This window comes from Spermophilus citellus, assembly GCF_964194105.1.
Source record: "Spermophilus citellus genome assembly, chromosome: X".
NCBI lineage: Eukaryota > Metazoa > Chordata > Mammalia > Rodentia > Sciuridae > Spermophilus > Spermophilus citellus.
This window is the reverse complement of record NC_138190.1, coordinates 20,540,828-20,557,227: the sequence shown is the minus strand read 5'-3', so window position 1 is coordinate 20,557,227 and position 16,400 is coordinate 20,540,828. Positions and strand designations below refer to the sequence as shown.

At 36.2% G+C, this 16,400-nt stretch overlaps 1 protein-coding gene across 1 annotated transcript; it reads right to left on the bottom strand.

Annotated features, from left to right (window-relative positions):
• Nucleotides 1-14,454: 14,454 nt before the first annotated feature.
• Nucleotides 14,455-15,501, bottom strand: LOC308638985 (melanoma-associated antigen B18-like; the record flags this gene model as incomplete). Its single annotated transcript, XM_081276907.1, has 1 exon — nt 14,455-15,501. The coding sequence occupies one exon, from the start codon at nt 15,499-15,501 to the stop codon at nt 14,455-14,457; it is 1,047 nt and encodes a 348-aa protein (XP_081133033.1).
• Between the last annotated feature and the right edge of the window lie 899 nt (nt 15,502-16,400).

Genomic DNA, 16,400 nt, shown 5'->3' with positions numbered 1-16,400 from the left:
GGAATGCCTTCAACTTTTGTCCATTCAGAATGATGCTAGCCTGAGGCTTAGCATAGATAGCTTTTACAATGCTGAGGTAAGTTCCTGTTATCCCTAGTTTTTCTAATGTTTTGAACATAAAGGGATGCTGTACTTTAAAAGAGCATGCTACAGGGATACTGCCACATCGATGTTCATAGCAGCACAATTCACAATAGCTAGACTGTGGAACCAACCCAGATGCCCTTCAATAGATAAATGGATAAAAAAATGTGGCATTTATACACCATGGAATATTACGCAGCAATAAAAAATGACAAAATCATGGAATTTGCAGGGAAATGGATGGCACTAGAGCAGATTATGCTTAGTGAAGCTAGCCAATCCCTAAAAAACAAATACCAAATGTCTTCTTTGATATAATGAGAGCAACTATGAACAGAGTAGGGAGGAAGAGCAGGAAGAAAAGATTAACTTTAAACAGAGACATGAGATGGGAGGGAAAGAGAAAAGGGAAATTGCATGGAAATGAAGGGAGACCCTCATTGCTATACAAAATTACATATAAGAGGTTGTGAGGGGAATGGGAAAATAAACAAGGAGAGAAATGAATTACAGTAGATGGGGTAGAGAGAGAAGATGTGAGGGAAGGGGAGGGGGGATAGTAGGGGATAGGAAAGGTAGCAGAATACAACAATTTCTAATAGGGCATTATGTAAAATTGTGGATGTGTAACTGACGTGATTCTGCAACCTGCATTTGGGGTAAAAATGGGAGTTCATAACCCACTTCAATCTAATGTATGAAATATGATATGTCAAGAGCTTTGTAATGTTGTGAACAACCAATAAAAAAATAATAAAAAAAAGAAAAGTTAAAGAATTGTTTCTGTTGGAGTTCAAAAGATTCTCAGCTTCCCTTCTCAGCAATGTTAGGTGAGGTTGCTAGAGTGAGAGAGTTAATCCTGTAGGCAGAACTCTTGGAGTCAGGGTTTAGGCTTAAATAGGCCTGAGTCTTTTCATTGAATGTCAGTTGGCCTGGAGATTTTAAATTAGTGCACCTTCAGGGACCAGCAATAGACAGTCCATGCTGGAAGACTACCCCAGGGATCTCCACTTGGTTCCACTCATGTGGTGGAGGTACAATTCTTAGTACACTATGTCACCTGTGGACCCCACATTTCCTGGTCTCAGGTTCAGTCTCCAAACTTGATCTCTCCTGTCCTTCCCTTATGAATTCCTGGCCAGGTGCATCTCTCCCAGCCTGTCCTGCAAGCATCCAGATTTGAGAGAGAGGGGGAGAGCTGGGTAGGATTCCATGACCAGTAGTCTCCTGTGTAAACATCTCATCATTTTTTACTTTCTGTTTGTCATTTAGGCATGCTCCACTCTATATCATGCAGTATAGGTTTACCAGGCCTGTATTTTGGGCCAAACTCATTTTTTTTGCCAGGAATTGGCTTCCTAGCTTCTGGCACCCATGCCACAACCGCAAAATTGTCCCTTGCTCTGTCCTCTATGTGCCACTGGGAAAGATGAAGTCTCTTTCCCACACGAGGATATTGTGCAGTTCCTTTCATTTTAGTTGGGCAGTGTTTTTGATCTTGAAACTCTCTACCCAGACATACCTCAGTCCTCCTAGAAATGCGGGTTCCTTTAATTCCCTTATCCTTCAACTTTGATCATAGAGGGATTTCTTCAGCTGGTGCCTCTTGCCATGGCAGAAGCTGTGGCACTAATGATTTCTTCCTTATTTTATTATATCCATCCTCCTGAGTCCCCGATCTACTTTGAGTTTCTAGTATTAAATTACAGTAATGTCCCTCCCTTGTTATTGTTCATTCACCTAGCTGAGAAGCTCCTTGTCTGCTTTCTTGGTTTCACACCATGTAGTCACCAGGAAAATGACCACCTCTATTCTACCATCTCAAAAAACCTAGAGTTTAAATTTCATGCTAGTGTTTTTGTTTGATTTATTTTTACAAAGACACTGGCAATTAGCAAGCCATGGAGGTAGTATATTCTACAAATAATTGACTCAGAAATTGTGGAATCCAGGATGGTTTTACCTTTAGGATCTGAGAAAACTGGATATCCAATAAGGTATATTCCGGAAAGAGCTGATGAATTCTTTCCTCTTCTGTTTTTTTGAAATATCTTAGGGAGAATTGGTACTACTTTTTCTTTAAATATTTGGCAAAATTCAGAAGTGAAGCCATGTGATCTTTGATTTTTCTTTGATACTTTTTATTAATAATTCAGAAGTATTTATTTCATCATTGCTTTTGATTCATCTTTTTAGGTTTTCTATTTTTTTCATGATTCATATTTGACAAGGTATATGTGCCTAGAACATTTTTCATTTCTTCCAGATTGTCAAATTTGTTGGTATATTCTTGTTCAAAAGAATCTCTAATGATTGTGTTTCCATGGTATCAAGTATATTTTTTTCCCATTTTCTTTCTGATGTGAGTCTTTTCTTTTTTTTTTTTCTTAGTTTATTAAGAGTTTGTCTGTTTTCTTTTCAAAGAACTACCTCTTGGTTTTGTTGATCTTTTTTACTCTCTATTTCTGTTCTGATATTTATTTAATTTTCTAAATGGAGTGTCTGAGGACTTCTTTGGGGGAAAAGGCATCAAATATTATTATATCAAACCTTCTGAAAGAAAAAGGTTGTGACAGGACATGGCAGTATTATACCATGTTGGAAAAGCACACCCAGCTGAAAAAACAATCTATATATTACTTTGGTCCAAAGGGGATAATGATACTTGTTTAATTTTGACATAGACTAATAAAAATAGTTTACCAAAAGGATAAGTCATAACCATTTGCACAATATCTTTTGTTGAGAGCTTCATTAAAAGTAATAAAACAGATTATAAAATAACCAGAAAAGAGGGGATTATAAAAATACATAATAGAGCAGTTGCCTTGTAATGTTCCCAAACTTCCAATAAAGAAGGAAGGTAATATTATTTTATTTTAGACATAGAATAATGAATACCTTTATTACATTAGCTAATTCAGGAGGGAGGAGGACTAATTTTCCTTCTGGGACTTGATTTTCATTAGATAGAAGAACTCCAGCTCCTTGACCTTTAGTGCACACAGCCATTTGCTGGGCCATAGTGACCATTTTGACACAATACAGGCAAGAAGCTTGCCCTGCTGGAACTTCTCCTCCAAAAGAGTACATAATTTTCCATCTGTTTTCCTTTCATTGTATTTCTTTTTAATTTTATTTACTAGTTTGTTTGTTTAAAATCTCTTCCTCCTCAGGAATCAGCTTGGCTGCCTTCTTGCAGCCCATGGCCTGTGAATAGTCAGACCTATGCCACTCTGTTGGTATGGTGTACTGCCGATAGCATAAGGCAGTTCTTCACCAGGATTTAGGGACATGCCAGGTCATTATTGGATGTATTATAGACAACATCAATGATCCTTATTTTGTGAGTCAACACTCAGAGGCCCAGGAGAAGTTCCTCACATCCAACCTCAGGACACAGTGCTTCTTGTTGCTTTATCACACATGGATTTTGTTTATGCAGCAGGGACCACTTTTCATGTTGGCAGCAGGACATCCTATCTTATACTTCTTGTGGCAGGACTTTTTCTTGTGGCACTTGTGCCAGGTGTCCTATGAAATGCCCATTGTTCAGCTCTAAATGAAAAGAGCAGAAGTTACATTTTAGAGAAACAGTTGACCATGATCTAGAATTTAAATGAATTAAATGCATTGTTCCGTTAACCCTTTTAGCCACAACTGTACATGTATTCTGACTTGTTACTTGAGTATCATTATCTGCAATGTCTTTTTTCCTTATGTATGATCTAATTTTTCTCTGTTTTATTTTCTTTTAAAAATATTTTTAGTTCTAGATGGACATAATACTTTTATTTATTTTTATGTGGTGCTGAGGATAGAACCCAAGAGCTCTACCACCGGGCTGCAACCCCAGCCTCTCTCTGTTTTCTTAATCATACATGTATATATTCTTATTTGTGTTTTCTTACACAGGAGCTACTATTTATGGCAATGAATTCCTGAAGGGTTTTGTGGCTCCTGCCAATTCCTAAAATCATTTATAGAAAAATGTAGAGAAATTAGAGAATTCTATAATTATTTAGAATGTAGAAAAAAAAGAAAAGAGGAGTGAGATTTTTCCCCCACCATTTTTTTTCCTTAGGGTATTTACTTTAGAAAACTTGTAAATGTAAAACCTTTCTCTTTTAAAAGCTGAATAAACCAATTGCCAGTTTTATAACCCAGGAATGTTTTCCCTTTGGATGAAGCAATTAGCCACCCCAATTACTAGGTGAATTTAGGAATAATTATGTGTGACAAATGGTGCCATCAAATCCTTTTACTTAAAGACTAGTTATCTTTTATCTTAAGGATCAGCATGTAATAGGTTGTTTGCTGGATATATAAATAAAAGGAATTTATTTCCGTTTTAGCTATCTCTTTAGCAAATTGCCTGTAATGTACATCATATTCCAGGTTAATGATTATTTGATAATAAAACTTTTTTGTTCCTTTATGATAATTTGAACTTTATCTAAGTCCTATAATCTTATAAAACCAGTGAAGATTTAAAAATACCCCTACCTTCTTTATGTTCCAGAAAAAGGCTTACTGCAGTGAAACATCCTTGCCAACCTTACTTACATAAGACTTATGGATAACTTCCTTGTTTATATTGACAAAGCTAGACACACCCTCAGTGTTCTCTTTTTTTGTCTTGTACATGATTAACGGAACCACTTGGCCTTGTTGATCAGTGAAAACAAAATGTTTGTTACCAAACTTGTTAAGCTTTTCTTCTTTCTCCAGGTTCCTGAACTTTGTCTCAATATCATCGGAACCAGCATCAAACACCTCTTGAGAATAGGTTGGTGTTGGAATAAAATATTGTGTGATCTCCTGTCAAACCACATTATACTTTCACCCCACTTCCTCACACAGCTGGATCTTTCTAGTTTTTGTTTACTCCTCTATTTAAATAATGTTTTATAGCACTGTAAGATTACTATAGTTAGAAACAATTAATTGAATATTTCCATGTAGCTTATAGGGTTTTGCATGTTCCCAACATGAAGAAATGATGTATGTCTGAGGTTACCCTTATCTGATCATTGGAATGCTATACTGTATCTTCTAAATATTTATAATTACTATGTGTCCAGTAAAATATAATAAAAATTTTAAAGAAGATATTTTTTGGTAACTCTTGAGATACTTGTCAATCCTATAGTCACTATGTTCTATTACAGTGTAGTCCCCTTCCCCTTATTTTAAAAGTCCCTTTCCATACCAGAAGTAATTCATTTTTTAAGGAAAACCTTCTCCTTACTGAGACTGAATTTGTTATTTGTCATATTTTACAGAGAGGAATTTTTGAGTTAGAGAATATTTTGTTTTTAATCATCTCTTTAACATAATAATGTAATCATGTAGGTGATATCTTATCACATCCTCCATAATATATTTGTTAAAAGCAAGTCACAGGACTAACCACACTTAGAGCATACAAAGACATGAACACTAAGGTAGATCTGATGGGAGTCCCATGAGATTATTAGCCAGTCTACTTTCTGTTCCCCAAAGTTTCCTCACTTTACCTTATGCAAAATGTATTCACCTTCCTCCAATATCCCAAAAAGTCTGACTCCATTACAATATCTGCTAAAAATCCAAGTCTTATCTAAATGAGGTCCAGCTACAGTTCTAGCTGCAGGCTCCCAGGGTGTAGGATACTTTATTAGGCACACCAGCTGGACACTCTCTGTATGTGGACCTGAGAAACAGAAGAGGCAAGTTATCTGTCCTATTTTGTGTGCAATATTTCATTTTATTTACATCTATTTTCTCAGTCCTTAATCTTTACTTCTGATTTCTTTTGTATTTACAGAGAAACACCTACTTGATACTGTGTTATCCTATTCTGTATGATAAAATATGATGGAAGATTTCCAAATTTGATTTTTAAAAATAGCATAGTTTGTACTCTTAAACCTGATACACAGTGAAAGATACATAATTAAAGTGGTGATTCATATAATTATATTCTGAATCGATTTAAATTCCTATTAAAAGGAAAAACATTAGAAATTAACTAGAAAGAAAAAAATTATGAACCAATGAGTAAAAGAATGAATTAAGAAATTCTTGAAAGAGAAAGAAAGAAAAAAAAAGAAAAATTTTCAAGATACTACATAAAGCAGGAAGGCAAAATAATAGATCTTGTGTTCTTTCCAGTCCAATACTTCACTACTTAGAATGTTGACAACTCTCTTCAATAACAAAGTAAAGAAATTAGTTCAGATTCATTACAGGTGGGAGAAGTAGTTGATCATAGGTTCAGATTCATTACAGGTGGGAGAAGTAGTTGATCATAGCTCTGGAACATGTATTATTCATGGTGGTAGTGCCAAATTCAGTCCTGCTTTCTTCCTGGTCTCTCAAAACCTCCTGATACAGAGTTGGGAAGGAGCCAGTGGTAGTACCATTGATCTTGGTCAAAACTTTTAGGACTCTTATTTTGTTTATTTCAGCATGGGTTCTGGGACCCACAAGAATTCGTAGTATGAAGGATCAATTTTGGGCACTTGCATGTACTCCAGATACATTTTGTGCACCATATCTCTGGGGAGCTTCCTTGATTCCCATAGATGAAGTACATCCTTTGAATCTGCATCATATTGATAATCAAAAATTCATATACTTCCTATTCAGGAAGGTGATTGCTCATCATGAAGACCATGCATAGCAGAATCATCAAAAAATATTACTCTTGGGTAGCGCATTACCACAACTCATACTTCTCTTGTAGAGTTATAACTTGGTGACACAAGCAGCCAGAAGACATGGTTAAGAGTGACTGCTAGGGTCAAACATCCTTCAATTCAAGGGCCAAAGACCAGCTCCATGTGTTTAAAATAACAAGACAGTATCTCTCACCCCAAAGTTTAAAAAGAATGTAAAGAATGGTAAAATATATATCTATAACAATGCAAGTCATTCACACATATTAATTTAGGAAACTAAGAATTGCTATAACATTTTTGAAATGGAACTTCAGCAGTATTTGTAAATATTTTCAGTCTTTATACTCTTTGACTTTAACCCAATTTTTGTTTTGCTGTGACTTATTAGAAAACATATATACTTTTCCCCAGGATTTCATGTCCAAAGTTGTTGATTTCAATTTTATTAATAGCAACAAGTGGTAAATAGCTTGAAGTTCCATTAGGAAGAAAATGTTGAATGAATTATTATACAAACATACTTAGAGTGCCAGAGAGTAGGTGGATCTCTATGCTGTCAGAGAAATATTCTGCATTCATTTTACTAACTGACAAAGTCGAGAAGCAGAATGGGATGTGCATGGTTACCCATGTGTGTTAAAAAATTAATACATTTTTAGCACTTCTATATATGAAAAAAGCCTCAGATTATCTTTAAAATGACACATAGCAGATTGTTAATTGTGGTCATTTCTGAAGAGGTATCTGAATTTTGAAAAAAAAGGAGAGACATTGTAATTTAGCTGTGTTAGAATTTTTCATAATAAGGATATATGTATTATCTTCATAATTAAATATTTAACTATATTTAAACACAGAAATAGTAGTTATGCATTAGTCAGTAAATGAAAGCTGATGCAACAAAGAAAACCTGAAAATGAATGACTTAAAATAATAAAAGTTCATTTTTCATACTCATAAATTCTTATGTGGAATATACTTTTAAAGAACGAAAGCATAAAAATATTTTTCTTTGCCACAGTGATCTACTATCTTAATTTTTCAAACAGCTAATAAATATGACTGGAACATTTTCATGGGAGATTTCATACTATCTCAGCTGGTTTTTATGTCATCTGTTTTTTCACCTTCTCCCTGCTGCATATATTACTGCTGGGGAGTGTCCAAATTTGTCCCAATTCTCCTTTCCTTTTCTCTACATGTTATTCTTCCAAGGACATCTATGTACTTCTATGAAACCCCATTTACACTCCAATGAATCCTAAATTATTCTTTCTAGAATAGACTTTCTCACCTGTGTCATAATCTTAAAAAACATCCTACTTAATACTTTCTTGTATGCTTAATGTGTATCAATAACTTAACATGGCCAAATGAGAACTCTCACCTCTATCACCAACAACTAGTCTTCCTCTGCTCAATAAATGCCGTCATTGTGCATGCACTATTTCAAGACAAATATGCATAGGTCATTCTTGGTTCTTCTTTTTCTTATACCTCATTTGCAGAGTAGGCACCTGATTATCTACTGAACTACACAGACTGCAAAAGAGATTCATGAACAGTTTGTGATCAAGCTAGAGCCAGGCATAAACTTATATTAAAATCAGACTAAAATTCTTGGTCCATTTTCCAGACCATTCTTTTTGTATGAACCTTTTTAGTATTGCCATAGTAACAGAGTAAGTGTTAGTGCAACATTTCTTGCGATCTTCATGTACTAAGAGGATAAGGGGAGTCCATTTGTTCCATTACCATCTTATCCACTACACTGTAGGCTAATTTACCATAATATACATAATTGATACTTTAATATATTATTGATACTTCAGTTAATGCTTCATGTAGGTATATGTAAGCCAAATGACTCTGCCTGTGCTACATGTTCTATGAAGTAGAATGGGGAGGGGCCTGAGATTATTCCAGAGGGAATAATATGTCACTTCCATTACAAGTCTCCACTCACACATACACACACACACACACACACACACACACACACACACAGTTTTTCTTTGTTGATTTTTTAATGGGTGCTTACTTTTTTTCACATTGTTTAGTGTGTTGGGTGGAAGCTGGGGGACACACTTTGTTTCCTCCACATATTTCAATAAACTAAAAATTATTTAAAAATCTTGTGTGGGTAGGTAGGAATCTTCACTGACTGATCCAGTGATATAGACTGCTTACACATGTGATTCCTCATCTCAAGAGTCCCTGTTTCATTGACAAGGGCTGTTACTAATGACAGGTAGATTGAATAAGGTAGTCTCCCCATTAGCCCAGGAAGGAGAACAAGACACTATGTGAATGAGCACTTGAACTTCCATAAACTGTTACATACTAGGTGCTTGATAAAAGGGCAAATAATAGAGTTTGTTATGAAAACATCTTCATTGCTTGGTGGAATTTTCTGAGGAGACATCGTTTGTCTTGCAGTTATCCATATTCTTGCCAGCCTCTTACATGACAGGTGCTTTCAAATAAAGTATTGCATTCTTTTTTTTACTGTTTTTATGACTGCATTTTTAATTATACATAATAGTGGGGTTCGTTGTGACATTCCTATGTGCACATAGCACTATTTGCTCTAATACATTCCCCAGTACTTTTCCCCCCTCATCTCCTCCCTCCCTCTGTTCCTCTTCCTCTACTTTTCTGATCTTCTATTTATTTATAAAAATATTTTTCATTGATGTATCATCATTATGAAGTGGAAATCATGATATATTCATACATTCATATAGCTATTTGGGTCTATTTTATTTCTGTTCTTTTTCACTCTCTTCCTTCCTCCCCGTTGATTCTCTACCTCTACTCTATTGATCTCCCTTTTACTCTTGCCTCCAATTTTCATTTTTTTTCAGCTTTCATTATTTATTTTTAAAAACCTTTATAAAACTTAAATTTTTAAAAAAAACTTTATTCTGTAGTAAAGTACCTACAAAATTCACAACAAAATACAAAATTATAAAATACTAAAAGCTTTTCTTGATATCCCATTATCAGCACTGGTTTTGAATATTTTATTGGATACCCAAACAATTATAATAAAACAAGAAAGGAAATAAAATGTCACACTTCACTGTCAGAAAATCGAAAATAATCAACCCCAAATGATTAGTTAAGAAAATGAGTAAAGCAATGGTCCTGGATACAAGATTAACTAGCCAGAGTTCTCCAGAGAATCCTGAGATTGAGAGATTAATGAAATGGCTGGTAACAATTGTAGAGATCAGCAAGACTGAAATCTGCAAGATGAGCCAGCAGGCTGAAAATTCAAGAGTTGACACTGTTGGGCTGGGGCTGTAGCTCAGTGGTAGAGCGCTTGCCTTGCAGGTGTGAGGCCCTGGGTTTGATCCTCAGCACCACATAAAGATAAATAAATAAAATAAAGGTACTGTGTCCATCTACAACATATATATATATATATATATATATATATATATATATATATATATATGGCTGACACTGCAAGCCAGTAGACAAAGAGCTCAGGCAGGATTTCTGTATTACAGTCTTGAGGCAGAACAGCTTCTTCGGGATAGTTGTCTTTGCTCTTGAGACTCATGATTGGATATGATTGGATATATCCTTCCCATGTTATGGAAGGTAATTTGCTTTATTCAAATTCTAATGATTTATCTGAGAATTGTTTTTAATAAAGAGCTTTGCAACATCTTGAATGGTGTTTCAAAACAACTGGGCACTATAGCCTAGCCAAGTTGACAAATAAAATTTAACATCACAGTCCACCCCTTGGTAATGTAGAATCTATGTCTCCTTAAAATGTATTTAAATTATAAAGGCAATAAGGAAGTCATACTTTCTCCTGATAAGAAACAACTTTCTTGCATGCAAGATACACCAGAGGAGGATTCAAAGTTCATGAGTTATTATCACTCTTCTCTTCATTATCCTGTCATTTATATACTGAGATGTAAATTAACAAAACTTATATATGAAGTAAATGCATTTTATGTTATATAATAAGGGGAATGAGAGAAAATAAGAATCCTATACACATACAAAAATATTCAGGACAAAATAAGGAACAAATATAACAATTACAATATTACAATTAATTTTTAAAAAGACTCAGTGAAATCTCAGCAGGGAGGGTTCACCTTTTGCTCAGTTGGACCTTTTTACACTGACCTCACTGCATTTAGTCTCAAGAGGATGAGACTCCTATGTTCCTATTTGTTAATGTCATAATCTTACAAATTCTAATCTTCAACATGACTGAGGTACTAGATAAAGGAGAAATTATTAGAATTCATAATAGTCTTCTCTATCCCTGGTAGAATTTCTAAGAAGGCCAAATTTGGGTTGAAATTCTCCATTGGTTTTTGAGAGCCTACTAGGTGATTGGTGCTTTGTAATACAGAATCAAATCAAATTTCCAAAGGAACCTATACAATCTCAGCAGGGAAAAGCTCAACTTCAAGTGAAGACACTCAGTAGCACCTTTCTTGTATTGACCTTTGAATAAATTCTAGGGTCTCAATATATTGAGAATGTGCTCCTTTCTTTTGTGCCTGGTGAAAATCTTAAAATCTTTTGAACCCTACATACCTCAACATGACTGAACATGCAGGATACATTTTTACAAGTGCCATTAGGCACAAGGCAAAACCAGGATTCTCCTCTGGAGCAACTAATAATTCACCATCCTTTTGATGCCTCTTATTTTTCTTTGCTGATAAATAATAGTATGTCTGCTAAGAAATACCTTTTCCCCTCTTGAAAGAATTCTAGGGTGTTTTGAGGAATTCAACCACAGTATATTTGGTTATATAGTCATTTTCATGGCCTTTCCTCATCTTCAACTAATGAGGGAGGCTAAATTTTTGATTATCTACATAAGCTCACCCATGTGTGTATTTGTTCAGTTGTGAGGATCAAACGACATATCCATTTAAAAACCTACTGATAATATTTAGATTGCTTATTCAACTACATCCCAAGAGCAAGCATTTTCCATGCAAAATCAGAAATCACATGCTAATCACCAACTCATTTGGAATAGATTTTGAACCTATTGTAGAGATGTGGGATGGGACATCTACAGAAAGTTGGAATGCTCTAAGTCCAGGGATGGGCAGGTGATTCTGAGCCACCAGTTTTATAGGAAGCAAGGGTGAAAGGGTGAACCATTCGGGGAAGGCAGTGAAGATAAGGTTCTTATCAGCAGATATGGTTCCAGTTTGGACATGAAAGCACACTGAAGAATGCACAAGGGAAAGGTTTACTCATTGTGAGAATGTGCTGGTATAAGACTCATGTGCCAGCACCTGGGAAAAGTCTACGCTTAAGGAAACCTGGGGCTAGGCACAGGAAGATCCTCAGAAAATGAAGTCCAAAATAATCCCTACCTTAGCCTTATTCTTATATTTACTTTCTTTCTTTAGGCCTGCTTTTGGTACTTTGGCTAGAGAGTACTGTCATTTTAATAGTCTGTAATATTTTTGGAGTAGTGAAAATAATATTTAATTAAGAGCCAAAAGGTCTGACTGAAGTTAGGAGAAGTGGAGAAACATGGACTCTAGAAAAATTCTAGCCAGGTTAGATCAGAAGTCTATTCCAAGCAATATCTTTTATCAGCCATGTGAACTTAAGAACATGATAAGTTCTGTAAATTATGTTTTATAAACTCTATCTTGCAAGACTGTTAGGATATATGTTATGGATATAAAGCACTTAGCAGAGAGACTGGAAACTATTGTATCTTTACTGAATGGTAGTTAGCATGATACCACCTTCCCCTCTGGGGAAATTTATTTATTATTAATTCAAGAGAACATGTAGCTTTGTAGGACACCAAATTATTCCATAATGTTCCAGAGCAAGTAAGTCCAAATAAAACTTTCCTTGTTTGAGGGTAATTTAGTTCATTTACAATGTGGGGGAGTCTTCTTCAGTTGTATGCAACTTGAATTTCTAAAATTTGTGTCAAGAACCAACAACTTCCCACCCAGATATCTTTCCATCCAAACCACACTCCAATTTTCATTCATTTCATAATCATCACATATGAATTTTTTCTAAATTGCATGTGTGATAACTTACCTAAAATGTCCTTTTAAAGCATTAAGATCTAACTGTCTCAGTTCAGGACAAACAGAACCAAGACAGTAGCTTCTAGGCATCTTACCTCAAGCATGTTTCACTCTTATTTAGAAATTGTCTGTGCATGAAACAAATGGCTTGCATTGTATGTGCAACTAAATGTGAATGAGATATCCCAGGACACTATTCATTTTTAACCTAGGATAAAGTTTCCTTGTGGTTTATTTTTGATACCAAGTTAGCTCTTAAGAACAGGTTTACAATCCACGGTTTTGTCCTTCTGTGCTGACACACATCGTGAGTGTTTGATCTTGGCTCATCAGTCTCACAGCTTAATCTAGTCAATGCCCAACTTAAAAGTTCAATTATCCCATGGTACCCTTGAGAGGACTCATTCCAGGATACCAAAATCCATGGATGCTCATGTTCCTTATATAAAATAGCATAGTATTTCATATACCTAGGTAACCTTCCTGTGTATTTTAAATCATGTCACCATCACTTATACCTAATATAAAGTAAATGATATAAAACAGTTCTTATACAGTATCATTAGGGAATAAAGAAGAAAAAATCTGTGCATGTTCAGTACACATGTATTTTTTCCTAAATGTTTTTGGTCTGTGGTTGATTGATTCATGGATATAGAAGGCTAACTGTATATCACACTGAAGGACTGTAGTTTCCCAAAGCCTCAAAGGGCCTTTCCTCAGGATATACTTACTTTACTATTTGTAACCAGACATTCCCCCTCATTTTTCCCAAATCCCTTCCTACTTACTTCTTTCTTGTTGCTTATCTTTTGGTATTAGAAGGTACTTTGCCATTTTCCTTATAGAATTACTGTTATTTGACTGTAAAGTTTTGTGTCCTACTTTCCCTGTCTCTAACAAAATCACTTCCAAAGAGCAAATACTCAATTAGTAATTGGAAATAAATGAGCCAGTGAACATGAAGTCTAGTTTATAAACATTTATTTTTTTCTATATTTTAATAAGTTAAAAAATCTATGTGTCTTTTATCTTTAGAAAACAAACTGAAATGGAATAAAGACTGAATACCTTTTACTTTCCTCCCTCTTTATTTCTTGATCCCTCAAGTTTTACTGCTAAATTCTTTTAAATTTTCAAAGAAATGCCTATTCCACTGCCAGGTTTTCTTGTTCTGGTTCACTAACTATGACAGATTTACCAATTGTTGTACAAAATAATAAAACTCCTAATCTTAAAACTATTAAATAATAAATATGTAAATAAAATAATTAATAATTTTATATTATAAAGTTAATGAAACTTATTAAGGAAAAAATTTGAAATACAGCACAATACTCTAAATTAGGCATATAGAATGGGAACACAAACATATACACTGTGTTCCCTTCAGACCCACCATGGCCATCCATTAAGAATGCTCATTGTTCTTCATATCCACAAAGATAACAATCTTCCTCAAATTTCAATACTTGAAATACAACCTAGAATAAAAGGAAAGAATAGTAAAATTCCAAGTTACCAGTATACAACAAGAGAGTAAAGATGATACTCACTTATTTCCTCCAGCCCCTGACTAGCCCTCTACTATTAGGAGGTTTACATACCTTTTCAAGGAAAAAGTGAAGAACAAGGCTCAGATTTCATTTAGCATGGGAGAAGCTGCTGGCCCTTTCCCTGGCCCTGGAATGTGAACTGGCTATAGCAGTATTGCGAGCCCTTGCTGCAACTCTGGCTTGAGCTCTCTCTTCCTCATCTTTCAAAGCTTCTTCATACCAGGATGGAAAGGCATTGGGGGTAGTATCATGGATTCTGGCCAAAAACTCTAGGATTTTCATCTTGCTGGTTTCAGCACGGGCTCTTGGTCCCCACATGAATTCATGACATGGAGGGTAACTGTTGGGGACCTGCTGGGACTCCAGATACTTTAGCTGCACCAAATCTTCAGTGATGACCTTCCTGGGTTCCCCATAGATGAAGTGCTTCCTATCAGCATATACACCCATCATATTCAGCACCTTCCAGATCTCCTCTTCAGAGGCACAGTTGCCTTTCATGAAGATCACACCCAGTACAATCATTAGGAGACCCATTTTTGGCATGTTCTCTTCATCACCCATTGTTCCATCAAGGGTGTAGTCTAGTTTGCTAACAAGAGCATAGTAGTGCCTGATAGGATCAACTTCCTTCAAGTCAACACCAAAGGCCAGCTCCATGTGCTCAGAGGCTCTCCTGAGGATCTCATTGAAGTGATACTTGTACTTTTTGATAACATACTTCAACATGTCTGCCTTTGTAATCAGCTCTTTCTTTTGATATTTGTCTATTAGGAACTGCACCAGTAAAACCACTTTCTTGTTTAAGGGGTCTTTGCACCAGCCCTCACTAACCTGACAGGAATCTGAACTTCCCTCATCTTGGCTTTGGACATCTTCATCTGAATCCATGTTTGAATCATCTGCCTTAGTGCTATTGGTGGTGGATGGGGTTCCCTGAGGCAACATAGGAGTTCCAGGTATGCCAGCATTTGAAATATTTTGAGGTCTACTCTCAAAGAAAGTATAGGAAGAGGGTGTGGACTCTTCTCTCCGTGTTTCAGTGGCCTGAGCAGTCCCTAGACCCTGGTTCTCACTACGGGCCTTGCGGCGTTTTGCTTGGGCTCGGAGCTTACTCTTCTGACCTCGAGGCATAATGACTCTTGATACAGACAGCAGGCCTTAGTGCAAACAGTTGGACTGATGAATAGGTTACCCTAGAAGATGAAAAATGAGAAAATGTGTACAGCCTCATTAGGGAGATTCTATCTTGGTTTCAAGAACAACTGCCACTGTTAGTTCCCTTTTGAGTACTGCTCTAGGAACCCTCAAGGCAGGGGCAGAGTGCAACCCTGTTCTGGGAGAGTTTGTTACTCAGGATATTGACTTTAATTTTGAGCAATACTTTGACTCCTTCCTCTACTGACTTGAGGCAGCCTGCTTCCAACCAGAGCTTCCCATCCCACGAAATACTAAGAATATATGGGGGTAATAATCCTAACAGATGTGACTTCTTGGGCCGCCCAGGATTGACAAGGGGCAGGGTGGGTCTCTGTGGGGCTGCCTCTGTTTGGGGGGAAGAGTGCCCATACATTCACCTTGAAACCGCTGGTTCCTAGGATTCCTTTCTTTGAAGGTTTTATCCTGGACTCCACAGCACACTGAACCGGAAATGACTGTGTCTACTTCCGGCCCCACCCACTTGACCCTGCTTGCTTAATAGGGGTGGAGCTTTATCAGCCCACTTTTTTTCTGGAGAGGTGGAATTTCCTGAGAAGTCAGGTAAAGTCTTTTCATTGATTTTTACTAGAGTTTGGGCTTCTCCCTATGTTGAGCTGGGTCAATTGGTCTCAGACCAAGGCTGTCATTTCACTGAGCATCCTGAGTAGGAAATAAGGTGAAGCCTGAGGCTAGCATTCCTGCTGTTATATCTCTGTGCTTCTTTACTTGGGTAGATGGTCCTCTTAATCCTTACTCAGTGTCTTGTATTGATTACTTATAGATGCTACTTTATCTCCCTAATGCTAACTTGAGGCTGGCTCCATCAGATAAAG